The following is a 16,340-nucleotide window of genomic DNA, read 5'->3' on the forward strand; positions in this document are numbered from 1 at the left end:
TTGGTTTTCATTGCTCGTTTTGTACTGACATCTTATATTTGTGTGCAAAATTTCAAGTCGCTTGATATAAAAATGTTGAAATCACGGGCGGACAACTGTCAAATTTAGTTCATTTCGCCGAACTTTAGCCACCATGGTTTTTAACATGCGTTTTCGGCAAACAATCAAATTCTGTAGGACATACGCCAATTTGGTTTTCATTGCTCGTTTTGTACTGGCATCTAATATTTGTGTGCAAAATTTCAAGTCGCTTGATATAAAAATGTTGAAATCACGGGCGGACAACTGTCAAATTTAGTTCATTTCGCCGTACCTTAGCCACCATGGTTTCAAACATGCGTTTTCGGCAAACAATCAAATTCTATAAGACATGCGCTAATTTGGTTTTCATTGCTCGTTTTGTACTGACATCTTATATTTGTGTGCAAAATTTCAAGTCGCTTGATAAAAAAATGTTGAAATCACGGGCGGACAACTGTCAAATTTAGTTCATTTCGCCGAACTTTAGCCACCATGGTTTTTAACATGCGTTTTCGGCAAACAATCAAATTCTGTAGGACATACGCCAATTTGGTTTTCATTGCTCGTTTTGTACTGGCATCTAATATTTGTGTGCAAAATTTCAAGTCGCTTGATATAAAAATGTTGAAATCACAGGCGGACAACTGTCAAATTTAGTTCATTTCGCCGTACCTTAGCCACCATGGTTTCAAACATGCGTTTTCGGCAAACAATCAAATTCTATAAGACATACGCCAATTTGGTTTTCATTGCTGGTTTTGTACTGGCCTCTAATATTTGTGTGCAAAATTTCAAGTCGCTTGATATAAAAATGTCGAAATCACAGGCGGACAACTGTCAAATTTAGTTCATTTCGCCGTACCTTAGCCACCATGGTTTCAAACATGCGTTTTCGGCAAACAATCAAATTCTATAAGACATACGCCAATTTGGTTTTCATTGCTCGTTTTGTACTGACATCTTATATTTGTGTGCAAAATTTCGAGTCGCTTGATATAAAAATGTTGAAATCACGGGCGGACAACTGTCAAATTTAGTTCATTTCGCCGAACCTTAGCCACCATGGTTCAAACATGCGTTTTCGGCAAACAATCAAATTCTATAAGACATACGCCAATTTGGTTTTCATTGCACGTTTTGTACTGACATCTTATATTTGTGTGCAAAATTTCGAGTCGCTTAATATAAAAATGTTGAAATCACGGGCGGACAACTGTCAAATTTAGTTCATTTCGCCAAACCTTAGCCACCATGGTTTCAAACATGCGTTTTCGGCAAACAATCAAATTCTATAAGACATACGCCAATTTGGTTTTCATTGCTCGTTTTGTGCAGACATCTTATATTTGTGTGCAAAATTTCGAGTCGCTTGATATAAAAATGTTGAAATCACAGGCGGACAACTGTCAAATTTAGTCCATTTCGCCGAACTTTAGCCACCATGGGTTTAAACATGCGTTTTCGGCAAACAATCAAATTCTGTAGGACATACGCCAATTTGGTTTTCACTGCTCGTTTTGTGCAGACATCTTATATTTGTGTGCAAAATTTCGAGTCGCTTGATATAAAAATGTTGAAATCACAGGCGGACAACTGTCAAATTTAGTTCATTTCGCCGAACTTTAGCCACCATGGTTTTAAACATGCGTTTTCGGCAAACAATCAAATTCTATAAGACATACGCCAATTTGGTTTTCATTGCTCGTTTTGTACTGACATCTTATATTTGTGTGCAAAATTTCGAGTCGCTTGATATAAAAATGTTGAAATCACAGGCGGTCAACTGTCAAATTTAGTCCATTTCGCCGAACTTTAGCCACCATGGGTTTAAACATGCGTTTTCGGCAAACAATCAAATTCTGTAGGACATACGCCAATTTGGTTTTCACTGCTCGTTTTGTGCAGACATCTTATATTTGTGTGCAAAATTTCGAGTCGCTTGATATAAAAATGTTGAAATCACAGGCGGACAACTGTCAAATTTAGTTCATTTCGCCGAACTTTAGCCACCATGGTTTTAAACATGCGTTTTCGGCAAACAATCAAATTCTGTAGGACATACGCCAATTTGGTTTTCATTGCTCGTTTTGTACTGGCATCTAATATTTGTGTGCAAAATTTCAAGTCGCTTGATATAAAAATGTTGAAATCACGGGCGGACAACTGTCAAATTTAGTTCATTTCGCCGAACCTTAGCCACCATGGTTCAAACATGCGTTTTCGGCAAACAATCAAATTCTATAAGACATACGCCAATTTGGTTTTCATTGCTCGTTTTGTACTGACATCTTATATTTGTGTGCAAAATTTCGAGTCGCTTAATATAAAAATGTTGAAATCACGGGCGGACAACTGTCAAATTTAGTTCATTTCGCCAAACCTTAGCCACCATGGTTTCAAACATGCGTTTTCGGCAAACAATCAAATTCTATAAGACATACGCCAATTTGGTTTTCATTGCTCGTTTTGTACTGACATCTTATATTTGTGTGCAAAATTTCGAGTCGCTTGATATAAAAATGTTGAAATCACAGGCGGACAACTGTCAAATTTAGTCCATTTCGCCGAACTTTAGCCACCATGGGTTTAAACATGCGTTTTCGGCAAACAATCAAATTCTGTAGGACATACGCCAATTTGGTTTTCACTGCTCGTTTTGTGCAGACATCTTATATTTGTGTGCAAAATTTCGAGTCGCTTGATATAAAAATGTTGAAATCACAGGCGGACAACTGTCAAATTTAGTTCATTTCGCCGAACTTTAGCCACCATGGTTTTAAACATGCGTTTTCGGCAAACAATCAAATTCTATAAGACATACGCCAATTTGGTTTTCATTGCTCGTTTTGTACTGACATCTTATATTTGTGTGCAAAATTTCGAGTCGCTAGATATAAAAATGTTGAAATCACAGGCGGACAACTGTCAAATTTAGTCCATTTCGCCGAACTTTAGCCACCATGGGTTTAAACATGCGTTTTCGGCAAACAATCAAATTCTGTAGGACATACGCCAATTTGGTTTTCACTGCTCGTTTTGTGCAGACATCTTATGTTTGTGTGCAAAATTTCGAGTCGCTTGATATAAAAATGTTGAAATCACAGGCGGACAACTGTCAAATTTAGTTCATTTCGCCGAACTTTAGCCACCATGGTTTTAAACATGCGTTTTCGGCAAACAATCAAATTCTGTAGGACATACGCCAATTTGGTTTTCATTGCTCGTTTTGTACTGGCATCTAATATTTGTGTGCAAAATTTCAAGTCGCTTGATATAAAAATGTTGAAATCACAGGCGGACAACTGTCAAATTTAGTTCATTTCGCCGTACCTTAGCCACCATGGTTTCAAACATGCGTTTTCGGCAAACAATCAAATTCTATAAGACATACGCCAATTTGGTTTTCATTGCTGGTTTTGTACTGGCCTCTAATATTTGTGTGCAAAATTTCAAGTCGTTTAATATAAAAATGTCGAAATCACAGGCGGACAACTGTCAAATTTAGTTCATTTCGCCGTACCTTAGCCACCATGGTTTCAAACATGCGTTTTCGGCAAACAATCAAATTCTATAAGACATACGCCAATTTGGTTTTCATTGCTCGTTTTGTACTGACATCTTATATTTGTGTGCAAAATTTCGAGTCGCTTGATATAAAAATGTTGAAATCACAGGCGGACAACTGTCAAATTTAGTCCATTTCGCCGAACTTTAGCCACCATGGGTTTAAACATGCGTTTTCGGCAAACAATCAAATTCTGTAGGACATACGCCAATTTGGTTTTCATTGCTCGTTTTGTACTGGCATCTAATACTTGTGTGCAAAATTTCGAGTCGCTTGATATAAAAATGTTGAAATCACGGGCGGACAACTGTCAAATTTAGTTCATTTCGCCGAACCTTAGCCACCATGGTTTCAAACATACATTTTCGTTTACGAAAAAAAAACTAAAGGACATACGCCAATTTGGTTTTCACTGCTCGTTTTGCACTGGCATCTAATATTTGTGTGCAAAATTTCAAGTCGCTTGATATAAAAATGTCGAAATCACAGGCGGACAACTGTCAAATTTAGTTCATTTCGCCGTACCTTAGCCACCATGGTTTTAAACATGCGTTTTCGGCAAACAATCAAATTCTGTAGGACATACGCCAATTTGGTTTTCATTGCTCGTTTTGTACTGGCATCTAATATTTGTGTGCAAAATTTCGAGTCGCTTGATATAAAAATGTTGAAATTACAGGCGGACAACTGTCAAATTTAGTCCATTTCGCCGAACTTTAGCCACCATGGGTTTAAACATGCGTTTTCGGCAAACAATCAAATTCTGTAGGACATACGCCAATTTGGTTTTCATTGCTCGTTTTGTACTGGCATCTAATACTTGTGTGCAAAATTTCGAGTCGCTTGATATAAAAATGTTGAAATCACGGGCGGACAACTGTCAAATTTAGTTCATTTCGCCGAACCTTAGCCACCATGGTTTCAAACATACATTTTCGTTTACGAAAAAAAAACTAAAGGACATACGCCAATTTGGTTTTCACTGCTCGTTTTGCACTGGCATCTAATATTTGTGTGCAAAATTTCAAGTCGCTTGATATAAAAATGTCGAAATCACAGGCGGACAACTGTCAAATTTAGTTCATTTCGCCCTACCTTAGCCACCATGGTTTTAAACATGCGTTTTCGGCAAACAATCAAATTCTGTAGGACATACGCCAATTTGGTTTTTATTGCTCGTTTTGTACTGGCATCTAATATTTGTGTGCAAAATTTCAAGTTGCTTGATATAAAAATGTTGAAATCACAGGCGGACAACTGTCAAATTTAGTTCATTTCGCCGAACCTTAGCCACCATAGTTTCAAACATACTTTTCGTTTACGAAAAAAAAACTAAAGGATATACGCCAATTTGGTTTTCATTGCTTGTTTTGTACTGGCATCTAATATTTGTGTGCAAAATTTCAAGTCGCTTGATATAAAAATGTTGAAATCACAGGCAGACAACTGTCAAATTTAGTTCATTTCGCCGTACCTTAGCCACCATGGTTTCAAACTTGCGTTTTCGGCAAACAATCAAATTCTATAAGACATACGCCAATTTGGTTTTCATTGCTCGTTTTGTACTGACATCTTATATTTGTGTGCAAAATTTCAAGTCGCTTGATATAAAAATGTCGAAATCACAGGCGGACAACTGTCAAATTTAGTTCATTTCGCCGTACCTTGGCCACCATGGTTTCAAACATGCGTTTTCGGCAAACAATCAAATTCTATAAGACATACGCCAATTTGGTTTTCATTGCTCGTTTTGTACTGGCATTTAATATTTCTGTGCATAATTTCGAGTCGCTTGATATAAAAATGTCGAAATCACAGGCGGACAACTGTCAAATTTAGTTCATTTCGCCGTACCTTAGCCACCATGGTTTTAAACATGCGTTTTCGGCAAACAATCAAATTCTGTAGGACATACGCCAATTTGGTTTTCATTGCTCGTTTTGTACTGGCATCTAATATTTGTGTGCAAAATTTCGAGTCGCTTGATATCAAATTGTCGAAATCACAGGCGGACAACTGTCAAATTTAATTCATTTCGCCGAACCTTAGCCACCATAGTTTCAAACATGCGTTTTCGTTAACGAATAAAATTCTAAATGTCATACGCCAATTTGGTTTTTACTGCTCGTTTTGTACTGGCATCTAATATTTGTGTGGAAAATTTCATGTCGCTTGATATCAAATTGACGAAATCACAGGCGGACAACTGTCAAATTTAGTTCATTTCGCCGAACCTTAGCCACCATTTTCAAACATACGTTTTCGTTAACGAATAAAATTCTGAATGTCATACGCCAATTTGGTTTTCACTGCTCGTTTTGTACTGGCATATAATATTTGTGTGAAAAATTTCAAGTCGCTTGATATAAAATTGTCGAAATCACAGGCGGACAACTGTCAAATTTAGTCCATTTCGCCAAACCTTAGCCACCATGGTTTCAAACATGCGTTTTCGGCAAACAATCAAATTCTATAGGACATATGCCAATTTGGTTTTCATTGCTCGTTTTGTACTGGCATCTTATATTTGTTTGTAAAATGATAAGTCGATTGATTCAAAACTGTTTATATTGAAGGTAGGCAACTCTTTGGTAATTCCGCCGCATCTTATACGGCCGCCAAAGCATCAACCAATCGTCACTCATATCTGTATATTTAAACATAGGCTACTAATGCAGTGATAGTGAGGTGATTCTGCCAATCATGCCATTGCATGAAATATTACTGCATTGATAGTAAGGAAACAAATAGATTAATGGTTGGTGATTGATTAGTATAAATTTAAAAACTGGATTCCGTATGGTGCAGTCGCTGTAAACGAATTCCAAATCCGTTGCAGTTTTGTCTCGTCCTTTCACCCTTAACACTTTGCTTCGATCCACATTGTTACTTTTTTGAGAAAGTCATTCCATGTTGATGTTTTTAAAATCTCAATGACTTGTAATGATACTTTCGTAGCGCAGCGGAGTATCGTGGTGTGTAACTTTACGTATAACTCTTAACCCCTACCTGGTGTCGAATATTTGGCTGAGAAATTTGGTCAGAAATTTCAACTTTGTTTCCCACTATTACATAAGAACAAAATTTTGTCACGAAAAGTGTTAGTTGGAACAAAACTTTGTTACGGAAAGTGTTAGTTGGAACAAAATTTTGTCATATTTGGTCGTGCAATTTTACTTTTAAATTTCAGCTTCATGCGTTTTTTTGTGACGATTTCTTTGCGCTCTATTATTCCTTGTAGTTGCATGTAGTTTCTTGACATACGGGTAGTTCCTTTATAGTCACGTGTATAGTAAGCCTACATCTCATATTGGAATACAATTTTACGCGACAATTTCTTTATGTGCGATAGATTTTTGTAATATTCTTGTTGTTGTAAGGTTGATAGTATGCATTTTTCGAACCGACTAAGCTGTGATGTTCAAAATTAATGTAGCTGTAGTTCACATTTGTAGCGAAAAGTTACGTATCATATGAAGCATAGTTGAAAAGTATAAGCTCATTTTACCACAAACATTGGAAGTTATACAGTTTTTGTAATCTCCCATTTGCCGCGGAGTTTGATTGATTAAATTCATACTTTCTTTCGTTGCGTGTATTACTTTGTGGCCTTTTGACCTGTTTATCTTTATTGTATGAAGAAGCAAGTTGACAAACAATCTGATATTGAAAAATTTACTACCGCAAAGTACTCGGCTTCCCTGACAATTTGTGTCGGTGATGCTACCGCAATATGAAGGTCGGCTGACCTGTTGGCTAGTTGCCACTAAATTGTCGATTCACCTGTGCTCTCGGCCGAGATGCAGACAGGCAGAATAATTCCAAATATGGTTTATTGATCGAATCGAAATCAGAATGAGTCTTGTTCAAAATAGCATAGCATGGAATAGAATTGAATCAAATAGAATAGAATGGTCACAGAAAGACGAAAGCGTTATCGTACAAACTGGAAGCCACGTGACGTGCGTTGTAGTGAGAAAAAGGCAGTGTTTTCGTAAATACCATGTGGATATTTGATAAGCGTATAAGTCTATAGGGAGGGATAGAGTGTCGCTGTCAAACAAAAACTCCCCCCTATGATGGAACACGGGAAAAAGTCTTATCAAAACGTCTTTACACATGCGGCTTTGTAAAGCAATTGCGGGCACATTGTCACTCCCTCAAAACAGTTACCAAAACTTCAAAGGCGGTTTACATCACACGACCTGCAGTACCACCAGCTATGCATTCAGTGTTCAAACATAGAGACGTTAAAACAAAAAGCTATAAGTTTAATAGACAATTTGTTGTTACTGATGGTCGGACTTACACTAGACCCCGGAAGAACTTACGCAACCTTGATACTTAAGAGGTTTATAAGAGACTCATAGAAGCTACACGCAATGTTTTCATTGTTCAGTGTTCACTTCCATTATTTTTGTAAATAATATTCATTTATTTTCATCACTGTATGCTCTAACAGCTGTGCCTTGTTGCAACAACGTTGTTCATCACTGTAGTTTATTTCTTTTCTATGTAACTTCATATTCAATAAATCTCTTCACTATATGTAAATTTATTGCTTAAATACAGACTTGAGAATTCCAAACTAATTAACATATCAAATCAATTCAAGTGCGGGATTTTCAACGCCAAAATATATGGACCTCTACCTCCCTCTAACGGTTTTCCAATGTTGAGACTCGACTTAAAAAATTATGTTCCGAACAAAAATTGTAACACCAAATGGTCGTTAGGAACCGTTACCTATGCTAACGAAAATCATGTTACAATAAAAAAATCCAGTTCCGAACCGTTACATAGGGTAAACCCTCGCAAGCGTACCAGTTGCAGAAGAATGACATGCGCGAAACGCTCAACCATCATTCTCCACCTCGTACCGCTCGAACGTATTTTCCCTATTGTGTATCTAAGGGTTTGGTCGTATTGTTCTTCCTCCTCCTGAGCGTTTTTCTTTTTGAGTCCAAAAGTCGCTTTTGGAGGTGGGTTGTGTGGCGGAGTGTGACATAGCGGATATGTTGCCTTCTTTCTTACGTTCCCTTGCTTTGTGTTACGTGTTCCTGGTTTGCGATAGTTTTACAAAACACGCTTGTAGAATAAAAAGTAGCTCGCTTCAGTACTTTAGTTCAGACTCAGACCCATTAACGGTAACAAGCACAGTCGTGTTGCATGTTGGATTGATATGACGTCACATGCGTTTATATATATTTACCTTTGCACCCTACAAGGAGAGTGACTAAACCAGTACGCGAACTGGTATTTGCAGATATAGCTTTAGATATTTCAGATTTCACCGACATTGCACCCAAGCTAAATGGAAGTGTTTTTTTCTTGACGGGTTAAAGCGAAATCCAAAAAATCATATTATCCTGGACACGTGGGGCTACTGTGCTCTGTCGATTAAAGTTGAAAATATTACATGACGGCAATTCGCTTATTAGTAAAGGACATCCATCTTTATGTGATATGTCCAAAACTTTTATTTAAGCACCTCATGTTATTGGTTACAGAAGCTTTAGTTTGTGAAGTGATCTCATGTTCCGAAGCGTACTGCAAGCGCTTCCAAGTGCGCCTTGTGGTAAGTAACTGTATGCAAATGTAGTATTAAACATTATCTACCCTAGCATATGTTGATGTATAATGACTTTCTTCTTAATAACTACACTTAATAAAATTTTTAAACTAGTCTGGTCGTATTTAAGCGGTTACAATAACAAAGAAGAAAGAAGTAAACAAGGAATATGTGCACGTGATTGATCAACATGAAATCGAAAAAGTTTTTGGAAGAAACGAAGTTCGAAACTCCCCTGTTGCAATCTACTCAATTGCAGGATGCTTAAGAAAGGGAAAGTCCTTTTTTATGAACTTGGTATCAAGATACTTGGACTTTCTTGTGAAAAACCAGGTTAGCTCACATGACAATATATTTTATCAAATAGGAAATCACCGTCGAATGCATTCGAAGAAAGTTTGTGCATTATAATTCCGAATGTTTTTGATACCTTTTTTGTTAAATTTAAATCAGTCTCCGTTAAACTTGAATCTCTGATACAGGAAGACGAGTGGAAGAACGACCAAAATGCCGAGTTAAACAAGAATTTTGAATGGCGCCCGGGAACTGAGTCTCACACTGAAGGAATATTGGTTTGGAGTGAACCTTTTTGGTTAAAAAGTAACAAACACCAAAAGGTTTGTAGCTGAAAAGTATTTGTTTTAATAAACTATCATTGTGACTCAATTAAACGTAAATTTTATCGACCGACGTTTCAACTGCTATTTAGCTATGCTTCCTCAGGGTAATATGTATATATTTTAATCGGTAATGTGTACCTTCGCTTGGTCGGCCTGATAGACTAAAGTTCCTTTTTCGTGGTAGTTAACAAGAGTATATAAAACAACAGCATTACACAATCACGTGAAATAATATACTGCGGTATTATGTATGTTTTTGGATCTACAGATAGCTGTGTTTCTTATGGATACACAAGGTGTTTTTGACGGGAAAAATTCGGAGTTTTCCGATTCTGTTGTGTTCTGTTTAAGTACGTTTTTAAGCTCATGCCAGATTTACAATGTAATGGACATGATAGATTCATCATATTTGAATAAACTGAAGGTCGGTTTTACTTATATAGATAATATTCTTAACTAACCTTTACTTTTTAGTCTAATATTTGTATTCAGACATTTTCAGATTGTGGAAGTCATGTGTTTGGTGCAAACCTTTGTGAAAGTTACCAAGTAAGATGGTTGCTTTGAGTAATATTGTGAGAAGAATTTGCCTCTAACGCACCAAAAACATTAACATTGCATTGTTAAAATTGGTAGACGTTGCTCTTTCTTGTGAGGGATTGGTCAACCGCAGATTATGAACTCGGTTTTGAAGGTGGTAAACTCCATCTAAAGGAAGCAATGCAACAACATGAAGAAAAGTCTGCAGAGTACCAATCGTTATGCAGAAATATCAAAACATCTTTCAAAGAAGTAAATTGCGCTTTGCTTCCGCACCCTGGAAATAAAATAACATGGAGAAAAAAACCCAACACTAAAGCTTGTTTAAAGGGTATGTTTTGTTGTTCTTATGAATTTTTATTACAACCAAATGCACAAGCTGAAAAACAAAGCACTGTATTTTATTTGCTGTATATTTGTTACAACTTATCTATTTCTGTCTTTCTGTAACACTTATCTAGAAATGGCAGTTACCTCACATCAATTACAGTTTTGGTTTGAAAACTATTTTAAAATATTTTTAAACACAGATATTGACTCAATGTTTTTGGAAGCAACTGATGATGTACTAAAAAAAATGTTTAAGGAAATCGAGGTAAAGAAACTTAATGATACGACGCTCAAAGGAGAGGATATTATCAATATGGCAATAGCAATTTCTGAAAAAATTGAAAAAAACCTATTGGATCCGAAGGGAATCTTTCAGGTTTTTTTGTCTGTCATTATTGAAACTATTTCTTTTACTTTTAAGACTATGTTTAGGCATTATTAACAACAATTATTGCAAATCTTGTGAAGAGCAGCGAAGATTATTTCTGCACAGAAATACAGGTCCGTCCTAGGCATGCGCTTAATCATAACTGCTATGACCTTTTAAGAATGTCTGTTTTTCAGGGTGCCTTAACTAAAAACAAATACATGTCCAAAGAAGTTTTGGAAAGTACTCATTCAAAAATTGTTGTTAATCAAGTGATGAGATTGTTTAACACCACACTAAAGCCTGAATTGCAGCACTTTGTTTCACAAAGTCGACTTGATTTGGAAAAGAGTCTTGAAGAGAGAATATTTATTGCAGAAAATCTAAACAATATTTCAAGGGTATATTGGCTGTACAAATTTTAAGGTTGTTGGCAATGCAGTATTGTGCTGCATTTATATTTATAAAAATAATTGTTTTGTCAACTAAACACTTTAGGATGATTAGATAACATCTGGTTCATTCGCTTTTTGTTCAAACAAAACGAAACATTTTTTGTTCTCCTTTTATGCACAGGAAGGTGTGTGGGAGCTATACCGCTTGTTGATGGAAGACTGCTTCGATGCATGCCTTGATGAGTTTAAGGTTTGTGTGTGCAGACAGAACAGTACTATTTATAACAAATAGCTTAACGCAAACGAATGACTTTAGAGAATATACGGAAGGCACGTGAAACAATGTCGCTTCTTGTCTGCTGATACAATAAAGGAAGAGTTTGGTAAAATAAAAAACAACGCAATAAAACTGTTCAAGGACACTGCAGGCGACAAAGTGGTTGACAAAACTTTTGAAACAGAACTGCTGATTGAACTGGAAAAGAAACTTGACCTATTATTAAGGGTATTTTTGGAGGATAATGAACTACAACAGGTAAAACCAAACAAACTTTTTACACACACACACTGTGCGAGAGAATGTGAGGCAGCAACTACGAATTTTTTATGCCACGTCCAATGCAAGTAACTGTGTATATTGTAGGTAAATACTGCTATCGCTCTTTTGAAGGAATCTGAAAATGTGCTTCAAAATTTTCAAGAAAAGGTAACAAAAACTTTGTACATGAAAAGCCAAAGGCCTGCTGCATTTTTTCCTTTTCGCTTACATAGGTAAAAAGTAAAGGCATGCTTGAGAGAAACGTCCTGAGTACAAAAACTAAAACGATGAACAATTTTGTTGATTTAACCTCCAGTGATCAAAATGACGTTGAATTTTAACTAAAAGAATACGTGGGGCATTACATTCCTGTGTTCATTTCTGCAGAAATATAAGCACTTACATGCATTTTTCCTAGACAAAGAATCGTGTTGAATTGGAAAAGGCAATGCAAAGCATTCATTCTTTGGGCAAGCAAAATATTGGTGATACAACATCGGTAAGTAAACACAAAATAAATCATTTCTGTTCATTTGCCAAACAGATTATTGCAGTATAATTTTTAAGATGTTTCGAGTTGAAGCCTTGTTTTCCATTTCCGAGAAAAATTTAAATGAATGGAGAAGTTCGCCAAATACCGAGAAAATACTATCTCTTTGTCCAACCGCAACAGTTAAAAAGTGGATAGCAACACAACAAAAATACAATGAATTGTACTTGGTGAGAATTGGGTACTGGGTAAATTATTTGTAATTTAATAATTATATGCTTGTCTATTTATGCCAGAATTCTCAACGAAAAAGATCATCAGTTCTATTACAACTCCTTTTGAAAAAATGGAATGAAAAAATGCAATGGGTGGGAAATATTTTCGTATTTACTTTTCCACTCCTTATAAATTCCACAACAATACCTCTTGTTGGCCAAACTTGTGTAAATGAAATATTATTTAAAACTCCTATTCTTTGTTAGATGCTTTCTGGAACAAAAATGACCGGTACCCAGATGGGAATATGTTATGACGAAGTGGAAAACATAGGCAAGGCTTTCACAGAAAACTTACCAACTGATATTAGGGAGGAACAACATGAAGCACTAAATTCGGAATTAAAATCTAATTTAGCAAAATGGGAAAAAGTGAATTTGTTTCACCAAACAATCTATATCCAAACCCTTAAAGACGTCCACGTTTTCTTCAGGAATGTTAAATTATGGTTTGAATCTTGGTTTATCCAAGCGGATGTGCAGAAAATGCGCTTCGCCACAAAACCGAAAGAATGGTCGCTCAAGCGAGTAATAGGTTCATATAAACCTAAATTTACCAATTTAAAAACTATTGCGTAAAGATTTAACTGTACATCTTGATATACATTAGTTTTAACATTGGTAGTTTGACTAATTGATTTGCTAATTGGCTTTGAATTGTGTTGCAGCGTTTTGTATAATATATTGTACATAATTATTCCGTTTATAATTTGCGACCATTTTGCTTTACATTTGATGTGTTTGAATTGTAGCTGTCATAACATGTGCATGTATAAAGTAAGCAATAAATACAGATCCTAAACCACACGTGCTTCAATAAAATTAATATAGCTGGCGCTAACTTTAACATTTCACTCGCCGAGCAAGATATGCTTTCAGGCCTTAAAAAGAGAACTGAGCCCACTAGAGGCGCTCAAACGCCTTCGCCAGCAAATCGGTCAGAAGGAGGTTATGGCGACCGTGCCCAGATGTCGTAGGTAAAAATATATATTATGTGATCGGCAAGATGCAGTTTATAGGGAAAGATGATCTTAACTTGGTTAAGATTTGGGTTGTTTTTTTTGTGCGTTGCTTATGAAATTGGTTTTGTGTTGCTGCTTTCTATGAGATGTGTGAAATGCATTTCGTGCTGGATTATCGACATAAACAGATTTATGAAGGTCTCTCGCTGTTTTTTTTGACTTTTTCATTCATTTAACTTTGTCAGGAAGATAAGAATTGTCATTTCTGCACTTTTTGTTGACAACATGGAGAATCAAATCGTACTTTTATGATCAGTCAGTCAGTCAGTCAGTTTATTTCCGCGAATTGAAATAAAATAAAGCTAATTATTTGATTATACTGGATAAGAAAATTACTTTCGCTTCAGGCTGTATTTTAAACTGATGATTTCTTTTTCGCAAAATGAGTTTTCACAACGATTCGCCAATGCAATTATTTGTGCTTTTTTTTCTAAATTACTGTGCTTTATTCAGTATTTATGATGCTTTCTTTATTTTTTTGCAATTATTTCTTGTACTTTTTTTCTGTGCCTCATTTTGGAATTATTGTGTTTGTTTTCTTTTGAAACTAGCGTAATATCTGCTTCCTAGAAATCAGTGGTGCTGGCGGTTGATAAAGGATTTTTGTGTCCTATAGTCAGCATCACCCGCTGTACACAAAATATGCACATTACTTTATTTTATTTCTATTCGCGGAAATAAACTGACTGACTGTACTTTTATGATCCCTACAAAGCGCCGAAACGCACAAGAACAAAACGGTACAGGAGTTTGCATATTTGGTAAAGGGTAAAAAGGGAGCACAGCAAAGAGGCAGAAACTGTTTTTTTGAATACAAACGACTGCTTAACGTAAGTTTCCAGAATCTCGGTAGGAAACAAGTTATTAAAGAAGATCTGCGCATTGTCGCGATGTGGAGGATATAACTTGACAAAATGGTTGAGCAACAACAAAAGGTGTTTCGCGCGATAACGCAAACGCCAACAATCGCAAGAGAATGCCACGCGAACGAACAAAATAGATTGCGTTGAGATTTCAAGAAATAAATTTTGAACAAATGTGTAGTATTTGTACGACTGAGAAAATTGATTCAAACGCGTACCTGCAGTTGACTGGTTGCTTACCAGTGCATGTGTTTCACACAAACATCAACATACAAATACACTATGAATTTATTAATATCGCGAGGTAGTACTTTTTACAAAGCGAGAGTGTTTCATGCTTGTTTCTTGTTTTTCCAAATCTTTTACGTGCCCGACACCAAGGGAAAAACGTCAGAAGAAATTCAAGCGCATTTTATGTAAAGGATTTTTAACAAAAATGCGACGGACTGAAGAACTTTTTTGCTGTAAAAAATCTTGCCAACAAAACGATTGTTTCACATTAACTGGTGTACTGTTTATCGTCAGTGATGCCATAATATTGATTGAACGATAATAGATACCAAATAAAATATTGCAGTGTTTTGAGTTGTTTGCGCGATAGCTGCCCTTCACGTGAACAGACAAGAATCGGTAACCTCTATGGAAGGTAATTCTAGATCGGTTACTTTTTCTGTGCTGTCCCTTTTCACAATACCTATCGCAAACAACTACAGAATGATTATCGTGAACGGTAAAGAGAAAAAAACGTCAAGTTATGCGATGCGATTTTAACGTGAGTCAATACAGGTAAAAATTCTTAATTTTTTTAAATTTTCGACCACACCGAGATTCGAATCCAGAATATCTTGCAACCGGTTTTTAGGTTGTTAACTTTGTCACATTGGATCAGATAAATGATAAACATTGAAAGACAAGAAGTGCTTGAAATTGCTTTTATAGTTGTTTTGTAGGCCCTATAGCTTGCAAAAGTTTTTCTTAGCACTTCCATGTTGGTTTGTTTTCCGCGGGTTGCACTTAGTTTTGTACCAAATTGTTAACGACGACTGTGTTGTAGTCACCACAAATTGGATGTCTTGCTTGACTGCTCACATACAAGATCATTGTAGGACCTATTATGTAGAAACAGCGGCCCTTTCCACGACTCACCATTGGAAACATTGTTGACTCTATTGATTATTAATGCTTTCCAATCGGTGACGTGGTGGTCGTATGATCGTGACCAAGGAAATCCAGGTGCAAGGTACAACGCGGAATGTGATCTTGAAAGTGGTTTTGTTTAGTCGCCCATGTCATGCAGTCAAGCGTATCCTTAATTTCGACAGAGCTGGTTTGCGCGAAAGGGAAGTAGGTTTGGGGACGGAAAAAGAAATACCTACTAGTTTTTCATTGCGGCATTTCAGTAGTTAGCTGACAGGGTTGCAAAAGATGCTGCAAATTTGTTGTGATTATTGTATGATGTCGTTGTGCTACTTTTTGACACCAACACTGGTTACAGCTGTAATTTTGATTGACATAAGACTCAATTAGCGGTACAATTCGCGTTTTGTGTTTATTGTTACAACTTATATACAGTTTATAGCAGTGAAGGGATTTAAATATTGAAGGACTTTGCTGAAAGTCAAGCATAGACGAGTTCCATGTTGATTTGTTTGATTTCATAAGATACAGCTTTAGATTTTTCGGGTTTCACTGGCATTGTACCCAAGCTAAGTGGAAGCGTTTGTTTCTTGAGGGGTTAACGA

The 16,340-nt window shown here is 36.3% G+C and overlaps 2 protein-coding genes across 2 annotated transcripts; both read left to right on the forward strand.

Annotated features, from left to right (window-relative positions):
• Positions 1-9,098: 9,098 nt before the first annotated feature.
• On the forward strand, positions 9,099-10,164 carry LOC145909507 (atlastin-1-like). The gene is made up of 5 exons (XM_082996896.1): positions 9,099-9,164; positions 9,289-9,491; positions 9,641-9,775; positions 10,047-10,099; positions 10,152-10,164. Exons 1-5 carry the CDS (start codon positions 9,122-9,124, stop codon positions 10,162-10,164), a joined length of 447 nt encoding a protein of 148 aa, XP_082853022.1. The 5' UTR covers positions 9,099-9,121.
• On the forward strand, positions 10,102-13,798 carry LOC145907987 (uncharacterized). Its single transcript, XM_082995144.1, has 13 exons — positions 10,102-10,202; positions 10,271-10,327; positions 10,415-10,649; positions 10,849-11,024; positions 11,081-11,149; positions 11,213-11,416; positions 11,592-11,660; positions 11,727-11,945; positions 12,054-12,116; positions 12,367-12,447; positions 12,516-12,668; positions 12,735-12,806; positions 12,921-13,798. The coding sequence occupies exons 1-13, from the start codon at positions 10,164-10,166 to the stop codon at positions 13,290-13,292; spliced, it is 1,809 nt and encodes a 602-aa protein (XP_082851270.1). The 5' UTR covers positions 10,102-10,163; the 3' UTR covers positions 13,293-13,798.
• Positions 13,799-16,340: the final 2,542 nt, after the last annotated feature.

Source organism: Ascidia mentula, chromosome 7, assembly GCF_947561715.1.
Source record: "Ascidia mentula chromosome 7, kaAscMent1.1, whole genome shotgun sequence".
NCBI classification, from domain to species: Eukaryota; Metazoa; Chordata; class Ascidiacea; order Phlebobranchia; family Ascidiidae; genus Ascidia; species Ascidia mentula.

What these genes read in the sequence shown, in the direction of transcription:
- LOC145909507 (XM_082996896.1), top strand. Translation starts at nt 9,122, where the DNA reads ATGTTCCGAAGCGTACTGCAAGCGCTTCCAAGTGCGCCTTGTG. An exon ending in ACTTTCTTGTGAAAAACCAG is followed by an intron (nt 9,492 to 9,640) that starts GTTAGCTCACAT and finishes TCTCTGATACAG; the next exon opens with GAAGACGAGTGGAAGAACGA. An exon ending in AAAGTAACAAACACCAAAAG is followed by an intron (nt 9,776 to 10,046) that starts GTTTGTAGCTGA and finishes TTGGATCTACAG; the next exon opens with ATAGCTGTGTTTCTTATGGA.
- LOC145907987 (XM_082995144.1), top strand. Translation starts at nt 10,164, where the DNA reads ATGGACATGATAGATTCATCATATTTGAATAAACTGAAG. An exon ending in ATTTCTGCACAGAAATACAG is followed by an intron (nt 11,150 to 11,212) that starts GTCCGTCCTAGG and finishes TCTGTTTTTCAG; the next exon opens with GGTGCCTTAACTAAAAACAA. An exon ending in GGAATGAAAAAATGCAATGG is followed by an intron (nt 12,807 to 12,920) that starts GTGGGAAATATT and finishes ATTCTTTGTTAG; the next exon opens with ATGCTTTCTGGAACAAAAAT.